The 20,465-nt window shown below is 40.8% G+C and overlaps 1 protein-coding gene across 4 annotated transcripts in view; it reads left to right on the top strand.

The window, feature by feature from the left end:
• The first annotated feature begins 4,086 nt into the window (after positions 1-4,086).
• PICALM (phosphatidylinositol binding clathrin assembly protein) overlaps positions 4,087-20,465 on the top strand; it is a 73,046-nt gene continuing 56,667 nt past the window's right edge. Inside the window, exon 1 of one of the 4 annotated variants that reach the window (XM_074152813.1) lies at positions 4,087-4,519. In XM_074152813.1, the coding sequence (XP_074008914.1) occupies positions 4,390-4,519 (130 nt within the window). In that variant the 5' untranslated portion in view covers positions 4,087-4,389. The remainder of the gene's footprint in view (positions 4,520-20,465) is intronic. The other 3 variants (XM_074152803.1, XM_074152793.1, XM_074152783.1) reach the window with 3 other exon arrangements.

Below are 20,465 nucleotides of genomic sequence, written 5' to 3'. Positions count from 1 at the left end.
GCTCTGGAGTTCTACATCGCCCAAGGTACACAAGAAATGAACCATATATGTAGTCCTAAAATATATGGTTCTTTCTTATTATTCTTATTATATTTTATATATATGCCACGGACATGGGCGTATGTCACAGCTGGCTACATTCGAGAATCCAAAGAGCTAGTGTTTTTTGTATCCTACAGTCTATTCTTTTCTATATCTTATGTCTCTAACTCAGATGCTAAATCCCTGGGGCTAACAGCAAATTCACCCTTCCTTAAAAGCTGGGGAAAATACTATAACCCTTAACACCAAATGAAACTATGGGGATCCCTGAAATGGCTCATGGGAAACATCTGGGTTGTAGCATGTTTCCAAATCATTTATACAACACTGAAAGTGTTTCCCAACCTTATTCAGGTGGCTTCACTGCCTCTGGCTTCCCTCCTCATTGACTTCTTGCCCCATCTTAGAACGGTTAGAGTTGGAAGGGACCTTAAAGATCATCAAGTTTCAACCTCCCTGCCATGGGCAGGGACACCTCCCACTAGAGCAGGTTGCTCAAAGCCCCATCAGCCTGGCTTTGAACACTTCCAGGGATGGGGCATCCACAGCTTCTCTGGGCAACCTGTTCCAGTGCCTTGCCACCCTTACAGTAAAGGATTTCTTGCTGATATCCAATCTATATCTCCCTTCTTTCAGTTTAAAACCATTACCCCTAATCCTACTGCTCCACTCCCTGATCAAGTGTCCCTCCCCATCTCTCCTGTACCCTTTAGGTACTGGAAAGGGCTCTAAGGTCTCCCTGGAGCCTTCTCTTCTCCAGGCTGAACAACCCCAACTCTCGCAGCCTGTCCTCACAGCAGAGGGGGCTCCAGCTCTCTGATCATTTTTGTGGCCCTCCGCCAGACCCGCTCCAACAGGTCCACGTCCATCTTACCATTCCCTTCAGCAGTTGCATTGGCCCAGCGTCATTTAAAATTTTTTGTCCCTCCGCAACTTTTCTTCATCAGCCCCCTTCACTTCCCAGATTATACCTGCTGGGTTTTTTTGTTGCTGTTTTCAGATATACCAGCAAATTCTTGCTAATAAGCCTGCTCCAATTTATTAGCCTGCACTCTGCTTTGTGCCTCACAACTTTTGTACTCAAGAAGGGCTGGTTTCGAATAGACCTGAAATTCAGCCAAAACACCTGTTTTAAATCTGAAGCTACATCCAATTAACAGTGCCCCCCCCCCCCCCCCCCGCCCCGCCTCAACCCACAGCTTTCCTAATCGTTTGCAACAGTATGAAGCGTGGAGGAAGGCAAGGGGTGCCAGCAGCACTGTGAACACCACAGCACCCAGTCGGATTGCAGGCATTACAGCCTGGCAGGCACCACACAGAGCAGAAACGACACTGTTGCAAGAAAGTGATATACATAATAAATTACAGAGGTCGTGCTGAGGCGAGGGTTTCAGCACTATACAATACACAGGGGGAGAAAGAGCCCTGTCAGCTTGTCTGTCCTTCCAGGATAGCTGGATGCCAGTGAAACACTGACACTTTGGGGAGCTTGTAAATACAAGATACAGCATTTTCGCCGGAGCTGGATCCAGACTCAGGAAGAACTTTTCACAAGAGAAAAGAATGTCGTTTAGGTTTGTGACTTTGCTAAATATAGGACTCCTATCTTTGCCTTAGTTTCTCTTCAGATACGTACTCCTTTCTCCTTTCATTCTCAAGCACACCCAGGCACACAAACAAAAACAAATGAGTTGTAAACTAATCAAACTTGTTTTCTTCAGGTTGGAAAGGAAAAGAGATAATATTTTGATTTCAATTTCTAAATCTTTGGGAGGTGCTCAGATATTATCTATCACAGTGCTTCAAGCTCCTCACTGCAATGGTGTCAAGTGGCTCCCAAGTAATTAAAAAGCAACGAACAATTATAAAAATAAGTTCTCCCATCACTTCTTTCTCCCATTTCTGCTTATGAACAAAAATAACAAGCAGAATTTTTAACCGAGTGGGCAAAACTATGAGGTTTCTGTGCATACAAAGAGCTGTAAAAAGGCTAAAGTTATTTTTGGTTTTGGACCTCTAAGACCGAGGTCACTTTTTGTCCCCTTAGGAATGAGATATTTTGTCCAAATCTGGTCTCAGTAACTCCTAGAGTCACAGGCTTCCTCTGTTTGGACAGTTTCACTGTTCCTGGGGAAAGCAATGGGTACAATCAGAGAAGAACTGATGGAGCCTAAATTACTTAGGCCAATTCCATGGAACTTCTCCAAAGAGCAACTTGAAGTGGGGTGTTAAAATCCTGGTCCCAGCTGAAGTTAGCATAAAAAATACCAGCAGAGTCAAAATGATTTGTATCTCTGATTTCCAGTATAATTTGGAAACAATACAAAAAGATGATGTATTCACAGCAATACGTGTTGCTGTATCAACAGCCTATAGCAGTCTCAGTGTTTTCATGGTGCAAAGCTTTATGCTAAAGCTGTCTTATCTCAGAGTCCACCGCTATATATGTCAGTGATTTATTTCTCCGGCATGGATATTTGGGACTCCAGAAGCAGTTCAGAAGGAGCCAAGAAATACAAACACAACAGTATCTTCAAAGAGCCTGGCGTTATGAAGGAAGCAAGTTCTACATGTGGAAGGCTCCTTCCACACGCACAGCAATGACATTATTTGGGTTCAGCTTTCGCCAGATGTCCTTCCTCTGACACCAATTTTCCTTACGCATTATAAACAGATAATCCTACTTATATATCCTGTCAAGCAGACAGAGCCGAGTATCATTTGTATACAGCTTCTGTTTAAGTTGCCTAATAAATATTTCAGTGGCTTCATGGATGAGGGACAATTCCAAGACGACTCATCAGGAGGCACTTCTGGGAGAGGAATAACATTTGTCTGCTGGAATCCTGTGGTTTCGCTGTATTATTCGTTGCTGTGTGTTCGGCAAGAAGGCGAAGAGCCCTGCTGTAACAAGTAATGAAAGTTGTAGAGAGCTGGGACTCTCTGCAGTGCCTGCAGTTTGGCAAGGCACAGGAGGAGGTAATGACTCCAGTTGCTGTTCCTCATTGTCCACCACTGCGTCTGGGTCATACAGGCACCAGGCGTACAGAAGGAATGTTAAGGAACAGATAGCTAACATTTATGAACAGAAGCATTAAGTAACTTTGTTCAAAATCCTAAAAAGCCAAGGACAGAGCCACCAACTAAGCCCAAGAGCCCTGAGAAGCGTTCACTGAGTAGCAAAATGAAACACCTGAAACCCACCCATTGTTTTTTTTTAATGCTTGCCGTGATGTACATTCGGGAAAGCAATCATTCTCTAAGCAATCCTGCTTCAGCAGGGGAGTTGGACTAGATGATCTATATGGTCCCTTCCAACTCTAAAAAAATTCAGTGAAATTCAGTGAAATTCAGTGAAATTTTTGGTAAGCTTTCAAATAGAAATAACTCCTGGTCGAGTGGGAGGTGGGGTTGGAAGAGGGGGTTGGAACTAGATGAAAGATGAAAGGTCCCTCCCAAACTAAACCGTTCTGTGGTTCTAACTCTGAGGAGAAGCAGGATGGCGGCAACTGCACAGCTCCAAACTCCCCGCTGCCTGCGAGCAGCTTTTCCCTTCACCCTTCCATCGTCTGAGGTGACACTCGGAAGGAGTGTCTCGGAAGGAGTTTCTACAAAACTTTCCAAGCTGAGAAATAAAAAAAAAAATACCCCAACCCCCCCCCCCCCAAACTTCCTTCAAGGCCGGAGACACACTTGTTCCACCCGATTTCACACAGCCCTTAACCTCAGCCGCGGCCCACCACCGCTCCCACACACCCGCCAAGGGGAGGGGATACCGTCCCCCACTCAGGCACGGCCCAGCTTTAGGGGGCTGTCCCTGTCCCCCCATGTCCGTCCCCGCCCCCCCCCCCCCCAGTGCTGAGGGGACGGAGCTGCCGCCACCCCCCGCCCCAACGGCCACCCGCTGGGTGCGCGCGGCCCCACGTGACACCCTCCCCACTCCTCTCCCGGCTTTGTTACACCGAGGAGCTTCGCGGCGGGCCGGTGTCACGTGGGCGGGGCGCCGGGTGTGGGGGAATCACGTGATGCGGGCGGCCCCGGAAAGATCCGAGGAGGAGCTCCGCCGGGCGCCATTTTCCTGCGGCGCCCAGTGTGTGTCCCCCTGTCCCCGGCCGAGCGGAAGGCGCGCAGGGGGGAGGGGACGGCGGCTGGGGGAGGGGGGTGGGAGGAGGAGGGGTCCCTGCTCGGGTGACAGGTCCGTCCCTGAGGGCGGAGCGGGGGCCGCCTGCGGCACGGCGGGGTGAGGAGTCGGTGCAAGCTCCATCCCCCGGCTAGTCCTCCCGTCCCCGGCCCCTGAGTAGGGAGTGGAGCCGCTCTCGCTTCCAGCGCCGCCAAGCAAACCCCGCCATGTCCGGCCAAAGCCTCACCGACCGCATCACGGCGGCGCAGCACAGCGTGACCGGCTCGGCGGTCTCGAAAACCGTCTGCAAGGCCACCACCCACGAGGTCATGGGGCCCAAGAAGAAGCACCTGGACTGTGAGTACCGGGGGAGGGATGGCGGCCGAGGGGCTTTCTCCGCGCCGTCCCGCCGGGCTGCGCGGAGGAGGGGGAGGATCGCCCGGCCTGTCCCGGGGCCCTGTGGAGGGGAGTAGCCGCCGTGGAGCTGCCGCCTTTCCCACCGCCCTCGCGGGGACGTGAAGCCTCCTCAGGCGGGGGAGCTCTGTGTGTTTCAGCATAGGAGGTTCTCATGGCGTGGAGGGAGGCGGGGGTGGGGGGGTAGGATCGGGGACGTGGCGATGGAGAGCTCGGGAGAGGCTGTTCAGCGTATCTGCTTTCCAAAAGAGGCCTTATTAGCTCTTCCCTGTGCCCAGGGCCCTGGCCAATGTGAGCACCTTAAGGACAGAACTTGCCCCATACCCCTTCCTTGGAGAGAGGGAACCAAGCGGAGGAATGGGCTGTAATTTCCTTAGTAATTGATCTCATTTCTGTTTTGCTACGGCAGCACTCCCCCATTCTGTAGAGGAGGTGCAGGAGTTTCAAGAAGGAATAGCTGATCAGTTAATCTTAATTCTTTCCCAGGTAGTCTATTGGACAAAATAAATTTATTGTTTCTCTGTTATTCTTGTAACTATTCTATGTAGAAGAATATGTGAAATGAGTGCCTGAGGAGCTAATCTCTGTCAGAAAGGGCGCTTTCTTAGTCTTATCCTTTCTAGTCTTTCTCCTTCACTTGGAAAGATGGGCCTAAGAGGACTTCTTTATACCTTCAGTACCTGAGCTTAACATCCCATACAGGGACTGGCCATTTTTCAGCTTCTATTAAAAATAGATCCAAGATGGGAAGGCTTAAAAGGTTTTCTATCAACTCTGTTCCATCCAGGTGATTATGAAGAGAATGATGAGCACCGAAGTTCATATTAGTGTGTCTTCCACTAAGCTGTAAGGTCACAGGGCTGAGGATGTTCTTGGCTTGAATACCTGATTATCTTGCATCTATATATTTTAGGCCTTTTAAGGACGCTTCTCCCCTCCCTTCCTTCCCCCAATATGTAACAAAAGCTACTGGAGAGAGATGTGTGGCTATGCCTTCTGTATGTGTGCATTCTCCTTTTCTCTCACCCACATCTGTGAGGAGAAGGTTGGGACTTGCTGTGTCTTGAATTTTTGCCTTCTGAGTCGCTCTATTTATGAGATAATTGTACCAGCATTAAATTTAGTTATTTCTTCTTTCCACCACAATGTGTCTGACACTAAAGGTTTAATAAATTCTTGTTTTGCAAGTACCTGAGAGGGTTGTGATCAATTTTTTTAGGGTAGCTCCAAACAGCTGCCTTAGTTTCTCTGTGGTATTCCCTCTTCTATTTCATCTCTTGCCTGAAGACTGAGTAGTAACTGAGTAGCTTTGTAATTTTCAGTCAGCCCAGGGTGTCAGAAGGCTGAGGAAATCTTTGGGCTTTAAGTAACTTAGTCTCAGGTAGAGAAAACACCTTGACATATGGCTTGTGTATGAAGTTGTGGTGTTACTGGATTTCACACAACAGAAGCGAGGCTTTCTGGAAAAAAACTTTGTCAGGTTTAGCCTGGAATAGTGCTAAAAGCACAGTTTCAGTAATAGGGCATTTGGCAGCTGAATTATTTCATGGTATAAGCTTTATGAAAAAGAACATCAGACTGACCAGAAAACTGCTCTTCAGACTGGTGTGTGTATAAGGGGTGGTGTTCTGAACATGGCTGTTAGGGGACATTCCAATTGATACCTGTAGGATGCTGCTGTAGGAGGGTGCTTGAACTTCCTTAGAAAGCTGTCTGGTAGTTAACGCATGAGAAGCCCACTTCTGTCTTGCCCTTGTCTACTCTAGACTGTCAGAGGTCCCAGTTCCTGCCTCTTTCTCAGAGAATTCTTTATCAGAGCAAAGCAATCATGTTTTTTTATTAGTTTTACTACTAGTCACTTTTTTTTTCCCCTAGTGTTTAAAATAGATCATGGGTAGATAAGCTTTGTATGCTGCCCCTAGTAAGTTTGTTGGGAGTCTCTGTTCCTGGCATCAGGAAATGACACACAGTTTTGTATTTTGAACATTTTTCTTTGTTGATACCGTTTATGGTGGTATGTTTAAAAATGAATGCTTTTTGCACCAGCTGTGACTCAAGCCCCACCTCTGAATTATTTGCACTTATCTTCCTTTTACAACAAACGGTTTAACTACTGGATAAGGCCTATGAACGGACATCTCGCTGTGAATGACAATTAAGATACCAGTCTTCATAGGTGGCATGCTTCTTAAATATTTTTCTAATTAGTGTTGATTGTGATAATGACAGTTAAAAATTACTTTGTTAAAGGTTGTGTCCTGGACGAGTTGATAAACTGAGTTTTCTAATACACTTCTCGAATGAAGTCTTGGTTTTGTAGCATTTTCTGTGACCATGACACACATTTGTGTTACTCTGGTATTTGTATTGCTTGTACAGATTTTTGACTGTCCTGTTTCTGAAATTCTTTCTTTATGAAGCTTGAGCCATCATGAACACATTTAAGTAGATCAGCCTCACATTAACTCATACAAATGGAGGAAATCCAACATAGGTACCGGTGCATGTGATTATTCCTACCCTTATTTATCTTGCTCTTGACTGTCTATGGAGTTCCAAAACTGAAGTGCTCCCCGTCCTACGTTTAGGTATTCCCTCTGTATTTCCCTCAGTGACCATTACCTTAATAATCAAAGAACGTAAAAAGGCGTTCTTATCCCATAATGATAAAAATCTAATCTACTCCAAAGAACGTTCTTTCTCTCCCATTACAAAGCTTAGTTACTTGTTTGGTTTGAGGGAGAAAGAATTAGAATTCTAATTCACAAGTGGACTTGCCTTATGCTAGGTAGCAACAATCATCTTGTGGTCATATACTTGCACTTGGGATATGCTTTTTCTCCTTTTCTGGAGGTCCGCTTTTATAGTTGGGATAAAGATTCTCTGTTTTGTAATCTAGGTGCTGCTTTTGTAATGATGGATTACTTGTTTTACAGTCATCAGACAGGTTTAATAGCCTTGAAGCCCTCAAAGCATAGTTCATGAAATTTCTTTTACAGAAAACCCAGTTTCACTAAGACTTTGTCCTAGTTTTCACACCTCTCTGAGCAGTGATAGCTCAAAATTGGTTTGTGGGTTTAACTTGTCCGCTGTGATTTATGAAGTCCTTTCTTTTTAGCTTTTGGTTGTTGTGTTCAGTGCTGGATAGTGATGCAAAGAACTAGTGCTTTAGGTTGGTTGAATGTAAATGCTGCCAGCTTTCACCTTTTTTTTTATTTTTACCTGATTCTAAGGGAGGGAGCCCAGGAAGATACATAGTTAATGCCAAGTATGAGGTTTCACTGGGTCGGTTCAGTGAAACTGCTGTAGCAGTCATACCTCAGCAGTATAAAAACCTTCGTGTACCTGTTGTGGGGTGCAGTTAAAGCACCTCTGATGTGAAACACATTTAGGGTTGGGTTCTGGAGTATGGCATAGTAACCCTATCTGCTTGTAGCTAATGGAGTAATGCTTTTTAAAGGAGAATGTGGATGGATGGCTTGGAAGGAAGTTGCAATGCTGTGATTATCCATTCTTAACAGGAAATCTCTCTATAGTTATGCCAGAGCATAACTTCCTTGACTTCTTATTATGAAGAAAAATCTGTATTTTAAAGGAAGACGGTAAACCAGTACCCTGCCCTGTGTTGTGTAGATGTTTGTGAGCAGCTACGTAAGTGAAAGTAAACTTAATTAAGCTTGTTGGGAACTTATTTCCCAAGTCCCTAGTGTCAGCTATTTTGGTTTTGTCTAGAGGCTACTACTAATACAAATAAAAGTCCAGCTAAAGACTTGCTCTATGTGTGTGCTGGGGACAGCTTGTGTTTCCAAATGAGATGGTACAATACATGCAGAGAGTATATTGTAGAACTGAGGGGCAAGGATCATTGCTTTTCCCTGTATCTCATGAGATTTGTAGTAAAGCTGGGAAAAAACGGTCTTTTAAGTGCTCACCTGCTTTTACATACTAAAGTGTAACCGGGTTATTTGAGTGATGTGGTGACTTAACTCCTGCTGTCTGTGGATACTACCGTGTTCTCCAGTAGAACTAGATTATCTGTGTTCTCTTTATGGTATTGTAGTCCTTCACCAAATTCATATTTTCTTTCTGGTTTTGGATTACCTGAAGTTTCTCATGGCTTTGCATCCCATTTTATAGTTGACTTGGGTTTCTGGAGGTAGCCCTTTGTTATTTTTGCTTAGAACTGTTCTGTGTAACAGTAATTATTTTAAATAGAGATAATTGCATTATTACAACTTTCTTTTGAAGTATTCGTTTTTCTCTCTGAGTTCTTCCATGATTCCTTTATAATTTCTTCCCTAGCCAACTTTTCCTAACTTTTTACTGGAATTCCCTTGGAATATTTGTGTCTTTTAGAGTACGAGAACTATCATACTCCTCTAAACTGCCAGAGGGCCAATTTTCTACCACAGCTGCTCATTTGCAGAAAGAATAGCCATTTAGTTCTGCAGCTGTTGTTTTATTTTACTTAGCCCGAAGCAGTATTCTACTTTGGATGAAGTAAGAGGCAGGATCTAAGGAGGAGAAGCTGTAGGACACATGGAGTCAGCTTACTGGGAATCTTCATACTGCCATTGTTTCCCATCAGCTGTGGTTATTCAGGTGTCATGCAAATTGGGCTATAACTCTAGTTGTGATCTTTTTAAATTTTTTTTTTTAATGGTGCAGTCATCTCTTATAAAAGTGATACTTGGAAGAGGCATTCTTTTGCAGTTCAGCCTGTGACCTAATGATCTATTTCAGTCTTCAGTTCCTAATCTTAAAATCAGTTTTTGATCTGTAGATGTGAAAGTTTTAAGCTGTTCGCAGTGACTTGGCTCACAAAGTAACACTAGTTTGCATAATAATACAAAAGAGATGACTTATCCAACATGGACTTTAAAGCTTCCCTTTTTTGCTTTGTGTATCTTGCCTTATGGAAAGTACATGATTTAAAGGACATGATCCGTAAACCACTTATGATGGTAGAATGCTGGGAAAGTTCACTTATAAAATGTTACTGACATCTTCCTTTCCCTGGAAAATGCAACACGTTTTCTGAAGCAGAGACACCTTTTATATTTGAAAGCTTAATCTTTTTACCAGCCTTTTTAAATTTCAATTTCTCAAAATGTTTAAAATCTTGTCACTCATTAATTCTCAAACATCAATTACTGCTTTAAAAATAGCCCACTGGTCTACTAGTGGTCGGGTATGCACACTCATATTTTCTGTAAGCTGTGCAGAAGCTGTTCCTCAAGTGTGTTAGAAGAAATCAGGTAAGTACTGTAAATGACTTGTTTATGAAATCTTGAAGTCCTGTAGTGGGACAGTTATTAAACATTTCCAAATAGTTTATAATACAAATTTAAAGCAATAATCTCAAGTATGTGTTCTTACTTCTGGGTATTTTAGCAAACTCTTCTGCCGCAGCAATGAAAACTTTGATTTGTGTCAGAGAACTGGGATTTTTGTACATCACTCTGTGAGTTTAACCATTGAGATTTCCTTCTTGTTGAAGTATTAATGCTAGAAGTAGTTGTAATTTGGAGCTGAATGTTATCTTGCAAAGGCTTAGGTAGGAGAGATTTTATTACTGATTACATCTGCACCGGATTAGCAGCAAACAAAGAAATAAATGGCCAAAAAGCTGCAACCAAGTGGAAAGGAAAGAAGCTGATGTTGATACAAAATTCTTGGTTTTGATATTTTTCTTGCTGTTCTAGTAGTTTTCTCTGTTGTGAAATGTGATGGTGAGCAGGCAGGGTATGAACTTCTATGAACTATGTATCCTTAAAGGAAGTAGAAATACTGTTGTACTTTGTATTTCACCCTTGGCTTTACATCAGAGTTTTATCAATTAGCCAGTAGCTTCTAAACCTCAAAATAATGTTAGTGAATTCAGTGTTATTTTGTGGTACTCAAGTCTACTAATGGAAAATTCAAGTTACGAGTAATATGTGACAAATCAGGTATTGAGATTTGAGAAATTAGGGAACTAAGCTGTATTTAACAGTGTGAAAATAACTTAATGAAGTTAAGCGTTTCATAAAGACTTAACAAATACGCTGGATTTTCCAATTGTGACTAAACATCTATGCTATTTTATTAAAGGAGCTTTGTTAAAATAATGCTTATCTGGATCATTTGCAATATTAAACATGAGTAAATTAGGTTTTTATAAGTTTTATTTCAAAACAGAGGGTGTACAGTAACAAGATCTACACCAAAATTTAACTTCGGAGTGCCAATTCCTAGCATTGAAGCATAAGAAAATTTACTGAAGTTATCAGTGGTGGCATAAAGGGAAATCCTGTGGTTTTATTTTAATTCATGTCATGACATATACATGCCCTATAAAATAAAAAATACAAAGGGTGTGTTCTATATTCATTCTGAGCTTTCCTACGTAATCTCTTTCAGACCTATGTTGATTTACTGAGGAAGAGCTCTCCACATCAACCCCTTCTTTTTTCCCTTTCTTTTGAAAAGACACTTTTGAAATTTTCACTTAATGTTCTTTATTGCTTCCTCCCAAGCAAGCAGTCCTTCAGTCACAACATCCGTACGCTCCAGCAGCACCGATTCTTTTGCTTATGCAGGAGGTGATAAGTTTGCACGGGTTGAAACTGCTCTGGCATTTCACTTACTCTTAAACATGGGACTTGCAGTAGCACAGAGCTGGATTGCCAACTTTGTGCGATGACATCAACAAAGTATCTCTATTGTGTATAACCTTTGTCTGTTTTTAACAGTTAATTTAATTTGAAGCACACATTCTGAATCCTTAATAACATTGTTTCCTAGTCAAATATTTAGTGTATCAAAAAGTTTGTCCGTGTTAACAGCTTGTAAAAACTCTTTTTTTTTTTTTTTTTTTTTTTTTTTAGCCTGTTAAAAAAGGTGACAATGAAATTCATATCATTCTTCAATCAGTTTTGTTCAGGCCTTCTCCCTCCTGCCCCCCTCCCGCCCCCCAACCCAAACCCAAGCCACTGGTATTCAGCAGCATGACATAAGTATCTAAAGTTACAATAATAAACTGGATTTGAAGACCCAGAATGGATAACATTCAGTTTTAAGCTAAACTCAGTTTACAAACAGAAATAAACATGTTTTAAACATTTATTTTTAATTTTTTTTAGATTTCTCTCTGCCTTTAACTGGCAGTGAATCCACTGAGAGCAGCTCTGTCCTTTGTTGCTCTATCTACCCGATCAGAAGGTTGGGTGTCTTGGTTATCAAAAGGTAGAAGTGGGTGACTTCATGTTCTTTGGCGTTCTGATGGGCCGCTTGTAACTTGTTTTGCTGTTGGCGATGTTTGGATTCCTCTGGGGTGGGTAATGAGCTGTAATGTGATACGGTGTTGTTTCTGTACCTGTCCCTTGCTTTTCAGGTGTGTCCTTTTTGTTTTGGGTTTAGTTTTGTTATGTAGCACTGTGTCCCTCTTCCCCCCCTTCTCCCAATATGTTCAGAAATCACATCAGTGTTTTACCTACAGTTGTTTGCGATCGCACTTGATTTATTTGTCTGGTATCTCCACTCTTGCTGACAAATGGGTCGATATTTAATTGCAAATTGGGTCACACTACTTGAATTTGTTTTATCCTCTTCCCTTCCCTGCCCCTCAGCATTGCCATCGTAGTTGCAGCCATCACTGCGGCCTACTTCAAACTTCATAAATTTTCCTGATCTCCAACTTTGTGTATTCTTGACTTTACCCCTTTTTTGATGTGAAATGTTAAAAGTTGTTTAAACTATGGTGATGTTTTGGCTGCCATACTGAGAATGGTGGCGTAATTTGATTGGGTTCACTTGTCGGTCCTTTTCTCTATTTGCCAGAAACCATTGGTGTTCATAATTCAGCAAATACACTGGTAGGCAGAGATTAAAAATAACTTTCACTTAAAAATCAGTCTGTTAGGAATATTTACTTCATTACGTATAGCAGCTACATACAGCTGTAGTTCACAAAGCAATTCTTCATTTCTATATTGATGTAAAGCTGGCCTCATAGAGTCTATCTTACGGAATGCCTTCATCCTTTTCTTCTATCTTACAAGAAATACTTAAGTTTAATATTTACAGAAGAGATTATGTCAGTTGGTAAGTTTTAGGGGTGAAATTCAGGTGTTTTACTTGCAATTACTTATTATTCATTGTGAGCCACAACTAATGCTGTTCAAACCATAGTTGCAGTTAAATAGGGAAAAAAAAATGACTTTCTGAACAATATGCCTGTGTTCTTTTTTCCTCTTGACAAACTAAGTTGATTTACTATTTAGAACTATACTGTAATCCTTAGGTAGATTTGAATTTTGAATTAATTCTCAGGGTGACAGTCCATGTCACTTTGCTTTCATTGATGTAGACGTGATCTAATTAGCTGCGTTTTATTCAAATTACTGAATCTAGATTTATTATCCTTTTAATAAAATTTTCTGTAATACATTAATAACCCGTGTTAAATTTAATAGGAGTTATGTCTCCCTGGAGTACTTGCGTTTCAGTCATAAGTGTCACAGTACAGCATTGCAGAATAAAATTTAAGTATCAAAAATCCACGTGAAGTGGATTTTAATCATAGGAATGAAAGAAAAGTCAACGGAAACCAAATATGAACGCTTTTGCATTCCTGGGCTGTAGTTATTTATAATCAGGATATGAAATGCATATTAAGTTGCTGTATTTGATTAGGTGTTTGATGGAAAAGCTCAGGATGCACAACTCTTAGCTGTGAGCTGTGGGAAACGCAGGGACTAGCACGCTGTGTTGTGCTTTGGGGGAAGATGATGGTCTGGATCCAGACTTGTATTTTTAAGTTTTTGATAGTTAATAGGGAGCTAGCTCAAACTTTCTTCCAGATCTGTTCAGTTGGAATGCTTTGCCACAACAGTAGCATTGTTAAGCCTATCAAATGTAATTAAAGCTAAAACATAAAACTAAGTACATTTCCTAGCGGATTACTTTGCATTAAAAATATCTGTGAAGTTTGTTTCAGTGCTGAATTTGGCATGTGAGTGAATGGAAATCCAGAGAAGCTTTTGTGTTAGTTCTCAGATACCAGGGAACAGCACAGTGAGTTCAACCTCTGATGTTTGGAATTGCGTTGTTACCAATTTGAAGCTCTTACATTTCCAGGGGCTGATTTTCTCTTTTGTTGGTTTTTTGCTTTTTGTTTACACACAGTTATTTTATGAGGAGAATTTCTTCAGATTTAATTATCTGTAAGTAAAATACAGTGCATTAGAGGAGATTATTTTGTCCTTATTTTAAACTGTTAATGAGGAGCCTTTGTAGACAGGAATGTGGTCAGCCTCTTGGTATGTAGCGGGGCTGACACAGGATGTTATAACACCTAGTTTTGCTCCAGTTTCATATTCTTTTTAGCTCTCTGAGGTTTTAACCAGTGAACAAATCTTACTTTGAAGCAAATGGAATCACTGTATTTTGCATCGTTAGAGCTTTTCTTTATGAAACAATTCCATTTTAAAGACAAAATCTGGCTGAAGTAATCTTTCTTTTACTGAGGACCAAAAGGCAGATGATATTTACTTCTGCTCTTGGCTTTAGTTTATCTTAGAGGCTGTTTGTGATAGGAATGTGTCTTTGTGCATGGTAAATAGAGAAATTCCTGTCTGAAAGCTGTGGGATACGGAGAAGTTCTTTCTGTGTACGACTTCCCTTACTTGTCTAGTTTCAAACTTAAGGGTTTGAAGCTCTATGTTTGTTCTAAAACTTTGTGAAACTCAGTAACCGCATGGTCACTAAGAAAGTGCTCACGAAAGGCCCTTAAAACTGGGGGATGAGCTGAAGAGCTGATGTGGATTTATGGAACTCAGATGTAGCTGTAAGAAGGTGGGTTCCCCCTTGTAAGGTCTTTTGCTTTATCTACTGAAAGTGAGTAAAGCTCAATCTATGATGCTGAAAAAATAAAACATCATTTTCACTCTCCATGTTCAATGAAGACCATTCCTGCTCCACCCTGACCAGTATCACGGTATATTTTAAAACTTTAATTCTGAGCAGCTTTGACGTGGGCTGTAAAGGATGGTTTTGATCCTTCAGCTGTTGTGCCCCTTATAAAAGGGTGCTGGCCAAATGTGCATTGAAGCTGTACTTGGGATGAGCCAGGACGAGTTTTGTTTGCTCAGGGAGCTCCAAATATCTCATGGGAGATGTTAGTCTAAATTGAAGAAGGAAGTAAAAGCTAAATTGGGCAGGCATTTCCAACATTTCTATTAATAGCATGGAGGATTTTAGCTGTGCCTTTACTTTGACTGCCTCCCTTCATGGAAGAGCTGCGCACATGAGTGTCAGCTGAAACAGTTCTGCGAAGATACCTGTGTTTTGATGGGGGAGAGGTGATTTTTTTAATCTCTTTTTTTTTTTTCTTTGAGTGCTGCTGCTCTGTTTTCTCCAGTTTGCTAACAGTTCATGTCAAAATCTGATCCTTCATTGGCCAAAAGAAAAGGTATGAAAGTGGCCATCAGTGACAAATATCCTTTAATGAGATCACCTACTTTAAATGCAAAATACGAAGTATGGAGTTGATGGAGCTTTCATTAAAATGGCTGAAAGAGTACTCTAGATCCATGTAGCTTGAATTTTAGTTGCTTTAAAAAATGGTAACTTAGAAAGTAGTGACACTTTTTAAACCAAAATTACTAGAATTTTGCACATAAGCAAATATGTTAGCATGGAAGGAGGAGCTTCATGCTTTTTGTTATGCCTCTTTCTCCTGGGGAAAAATGAAGATTAGTCCCACTGAGGAGTAGACAGAAATCCTGCATAGATGGCCAGTGTGTAGATGGCCTTTCACATGAAGAAATCACTTGTGAGATCTAGGGGAAGGAGCAAGGAATAAAAGAAAAGGAACGCAATTTCACAATTTCATGTCTAGAATTCATTTCAGACTTTATACCATCATCTCAGTCACTGTGCTTTGTTCCAAAGCTGACTATTTTTGTTTCAATTTTTCAGCATAGAGAAAGAAAAATCTCAGACACTTTCTGCAAAACTGTATTCAGACTGTTTTGTATAACATCAGAGAGTACAAAACGTAGCCCGTTTGATCTCGGAGATATGAGCCCAAATACCCAACTGTGTAAACCTGTGCTGTCTTCTGTGATTTTGTGCCAGTGACTTCTAGGAGAAGGTTAGGGTTTGGTTTTCGTTGAATGATAAATATTTGAAGTTTGAGGATTTGCTGCTTTGCACATTCGTTTTTCTTTTTTTCTTTAAGAAAAAGCATTGCATGATGTAATAGGCAAATAATTTAAATTGTTTTCCGCCTTGGTATGTTAACTGAGATTTGGTAAGGAAAGCTTTGCAGAAAGCTTTGGGCAAGTGTTTTTGTTGCCCCTTATTGTCAGTGGAGAGAGAACTCTTACAGTAAAATCTTGAGGGTTACTAGTTTGGGGTTGACCAGCTGCTTTTATAGAAACTACAGGAAAAAACAAGTTTTCCTCAGCAAAACTCCCTCATGAAATCTGTGTTTTATTTTGTTGCTTACTGCAGTGTGATCTTCTTGACTTTGCCTTATTTTCCCCTTTTTCCGCTTTTGTTAGGTTGCTACTTCTGTCATGGTTTATAAGCTCTTAAATCAGAGCTACAGTTCTCATTTAAGAACTGTTAAGCTCCATTTAGTCAGCTAAAACAGTAAGCGATCATCTGACAGGGCACCGCTGTAGGTATTTCCTGAGAGATAGCAGAAAAGTAAGATACACAGATTTTCCACACAAAATAGGAAACATTTCTTAGCTGGACTGTAGCGTGATGTGCGTAAAGTTTATTCATAGTGAAAATCTGGGCTGAAGCCCGCTATCTGAGGCGTGCTGCTCCAGTAGGTGAGCATTGATTGTGCTATTTATAAGGAAAAGCACGTAGCACTGTCTTGTAATAAATAGTATTAATTTTAAAAATATCTAAATCATTGGGACTTCTCTTACATGCCAGAAAATGCACCACTTCTAGTAAGTTTATGTACTGGGCTCTCGGTACTTCCTATATTAAAATGAACCCAAATTACTTAAAGTTGTATTTGCATCTTTATGATTCTATGTTTTAATAGTCACACCATTTTAGGATATGGCTTAAAATTCTTTGGTGTTAGATGTGAAAGTTTCCCAGATTTTACCCTTTATCAGGTTAAACTCTTGATTTTGCTACTCTGTTTAAGTATATAAAAAGCACTTAAATGTGGGATGTTGGGTTTTTTTAACCAATATACTGCAGGGGGCAAAAGGACCTATAATAGATGCTGTTGCACCGTTAGAATCTTTTGACAGTAACAGCTTATTTTGTATAACGAACTGGCATGAACTCCTGACCAAAGAAGGTGTATTTCCACAAAATGGTATGTCTGGGTTGGTTTTTTTTTTTTTTGCCAGTAATTACCCGGACAACCCTTTTATTCTAGGTGAAGCTGTAGAGGATTGTATCTGCCAAGAAGTATGTCCTGCCATGCATTTAAATACTTTTACAATGCACAGATTTAATTACATTGAATTTATTGTACTGTATAATTTCCGGTTTGCTGAGGACACCGGTGCACTTAGTGTGCTGCAGGCGTTACACCGTCTGGGAGGCTGCACATAGAAGACGTGTTTTGGCATGAGTGCTTTCCAGAAAATGGGAAACCTTTTTGATTAGTGAAGGCCATAGTCTGACCAAAATCTTTGCTGCATGGAGGTGACAGGACAAGAGGAAATGGGCACAAACTTGAACATAAGAAGTTCCATCTAAACATGAGGAGGAACTTCTTTCCTTTGAGGGTGGCAGAGCGCTGGAACAGGCTGCCCGGAGAGGTTGTGGAGTCTCCTTCTCTGGAGACATTAAAATCCTACCTGGACAAGTTCCTGTGCAACCTGCTCTAGGTGGACCTGCTTTGGCAGGGGGGTTGGACTAGATGATCTCCAGAGGTCCCTTCCAACCCCATATCATTCTGTGATTCTGTGAGGTGGATATACACATCTTCATCTGCGGCTTCAGCGCTGATGGAGGAAGGCAAATACAGAGGCATAACTCCTTTGACTCAAATACATGTTTCCTGATAGCTCCCAAAGGCATCCAGGTGAAATGTGCTATTCTTGCTCTGAAATAGATTCTATTTAGAAGGAAACTTAATTTTCAAAGTCTTTTTTAAAATGGGAGAGAATAACAGATACCCCAAACAACTTTGCTAGAGCGAGTAGGACTTTTGAGCTAGTGTAATGAGACAAGTATTAAAGTAGGAAAAACTCCGATTAGATGGGTTTGGGTTGTCTTATCTTTGTCTACTAAACTGTCAAATTAAAGATGCAGCACTGCTATTCAAAGGGGCTATTCACAAAAATGTGAATTACACGTGTGTGATTAGTTCTAAAATAACAAAAGATCAGGAGAATTTTGTGGCTGGAAAATCTGTTCAGTGAGATGTGGCAGGGAGTCAGGCTGGTGGTGGTTTTGGTTTCACTATGCTATAGAGTGATGGTACACCACTAGTACAATATTACTCTCTGCATCTTTTAGAATAAAGTGATGTGGAAGTATAACATCTAAAACACCTAAATTACGCTTTTGTGAATACTTTGTATATTTAGAAGATACGTATATTTAGATTTAGAAACTGTGCTAGAGGTGTTAACTGACAAAATGTGCTGTGCATGAAGTTGGGCATTTTCTCTGCTTGTTTTTCTGTAATGCAGGATTGAGGAAGTCGCAGATGTTGGAAGGTGGCCGAGGCACTTTGGCTGCCTTTGGGTATCCTTTTTAATAGGATTGATCTGAATCCCATATGGACCAGGTGAGCTCTGTTACTGGAAGCTTTGAAGAGAGGCCATTGAGCTTGATCACGAATGGTGGCATCAACGCCTGTGGGACTTACTCCCACAAATTGATACCGGGAGTTGTTTGCAGGATTGAGGAGGGTTTGATACTGAAGTAAACCCTAGTTACGTTAAAAGCCCACCATCTTGGAAAAAATACGTCTTCTTGCTGCAGAACAACTGTAGACTTGTGCTTATTGAGGTTTTTTTGTTCTGCATTGTCTGCTGTTGACAAAATGGTTTCTCTGTTTCAGTAGGCTGGGCTACAATAACGTTACTGCACCACTGCTAGGACGGTGCCAGGTAGGAGCAAGTACTTTGCGTGAGTCTAGGAGGTATCTGAGAGCAGTCTGCAAGGATTAGTTGCTTACTATTGACAGTACAACAGCAGCTTGTCCATGTGTTTCACAAGTCTTATTTTTAACACTCTTCCATTAGCACAACTTCTTTTTATTGTTTGGAGGTTTAATAGCTATGGAGTACTTACAGAATAAGTTCCTTGGGAACAGAAGGGAAGGGCTATAAGTGCATACTATAACCAAAAATTTACAGTATGCAAAGGCAGATGGCTTGGCTGCTGTTCTTGTCAGGGAGAAAGATACAGAGAACAGCATGATAACGTATTCAACGTGTACTTGGTGATGAAGAGACCTGAGGGTTAATATCTTTAGCGTCACGTACTGATCTCTCTCAACTATCTGTAAACCATGTCATGTGCCTTCTTCATGTACCTTAAGGTAAAATCGTAGGGTAAACTCACATGTATGCAGTCTATTGGCTTGAAATAACTTCCTGTTTGCAGTACGAGATAAAAGTAGAGTTAAAGCTGTAGAATTTTCAAAGTAATGAATCTTCATCAAAATAGAAATGTTCCACCTAATGTAATTCATCGTGCTTCCATCCATCCACACTATAAATACTGATATTTAAATATTTATTATAATATTTAATATAGTAATCTAATAATACACTCTAATATACTAAACATAAATATTTATTTCAATATTGAATCAAATGGCTGTCATTCAAAATCAAAGCCTGCCCAGATACCTGTCCTAATGTATTCTCAAACAGCGCTGCTCATACAGAACCCTTAAGGTATGTACCTGCTTTCTAGCTCATCAGAACCTAAAGAAGTGGATGCATCCTCAAGTATTTGCGGTTATGTGCTCTGGAAATACTGACTTAATTTTGAACAAATAACTATTCGTACTTTTATTTGTGAATGCATTGAAACTAGCATATAATCAGTGAAAAAGAGTATTTGTTTCTCCTCCCTGTTTAATACTCAGGTTGAATATACTGCTTATGCAAGAATTGTCATGTTAGTTGGCCGATACAGGCATTTTTCATCTTGTAATCAAGAATCACCTTAAGAACATGATTCATAGGCTCATTATTAAGTGTGTTTGTAAAGATAGGATCAAGGCTCTAAGTTTACAGATATTTTTTTCAGTGGGAATAATGTGCTAGCTTATGTGTGGGAGCTAATACTTATTTTGGACTAGATTTCCTGATAAAATGCTTTAGAGAGGTGCTGTAGGAATTGAATGTAGAGCAAAAGTGCTCAGTGGTTTTAGCGTGTCTTGCATATTTTTCAGCCTTAAGGTGCTGAAGCAGTAGCTGATGTCTTGTTTAGAGGAAGAACTTAAAGTCTTAAGAGTAATGCAATATTGATAAAACTTGGAACTTTGCAAGGATAATGCTTTAGCAGAAGAAAAATACTTGGATATCTGAAAAGCTGTCATGTTACTTAAATCTAGAGGGGGAGAAAAATCTTGCCTGTACAAATAATCTTATGCATCCATCTCTTTATATGAAATACAGGCAGTTAGAAGTTCAGAAACTTTTTGAAAATTACAAACAACGTATAAGTGGTGTGCAGGAAGGAAAGTTTGACAACAGTATTTGGGAGAAATTTTTTTTGTGCTTAACACACACGTTTAAATGTGTTAAACTTGGTATAGATGTTTCAGTTAAATAATAGTATTGTGTGTGGGAGACTGGATTTTTGAGGTCTTTCAAACTGCTACTGTGGTATGTAGGAGAGCGATGTTACCACTTTGAAGTATGATCGGGCTTTCACATCCTCGGACAAGACA

This window comes from Numenius arquata, chromosome 1, assembly GCF_964106895.1.
Source record: "Numenius arquata chromosome 1, bNumArq3.hap1.1, whole genome shotgun sequence".
NCBI lineage: Eukaryota > Metazoa > Chordata > Aves > Charadriiformes > Scolopacidae > Numenius > Numenius arquata.
This window is presented reverse-complemented; position numbering and strand designations above follow the sequence as displayed.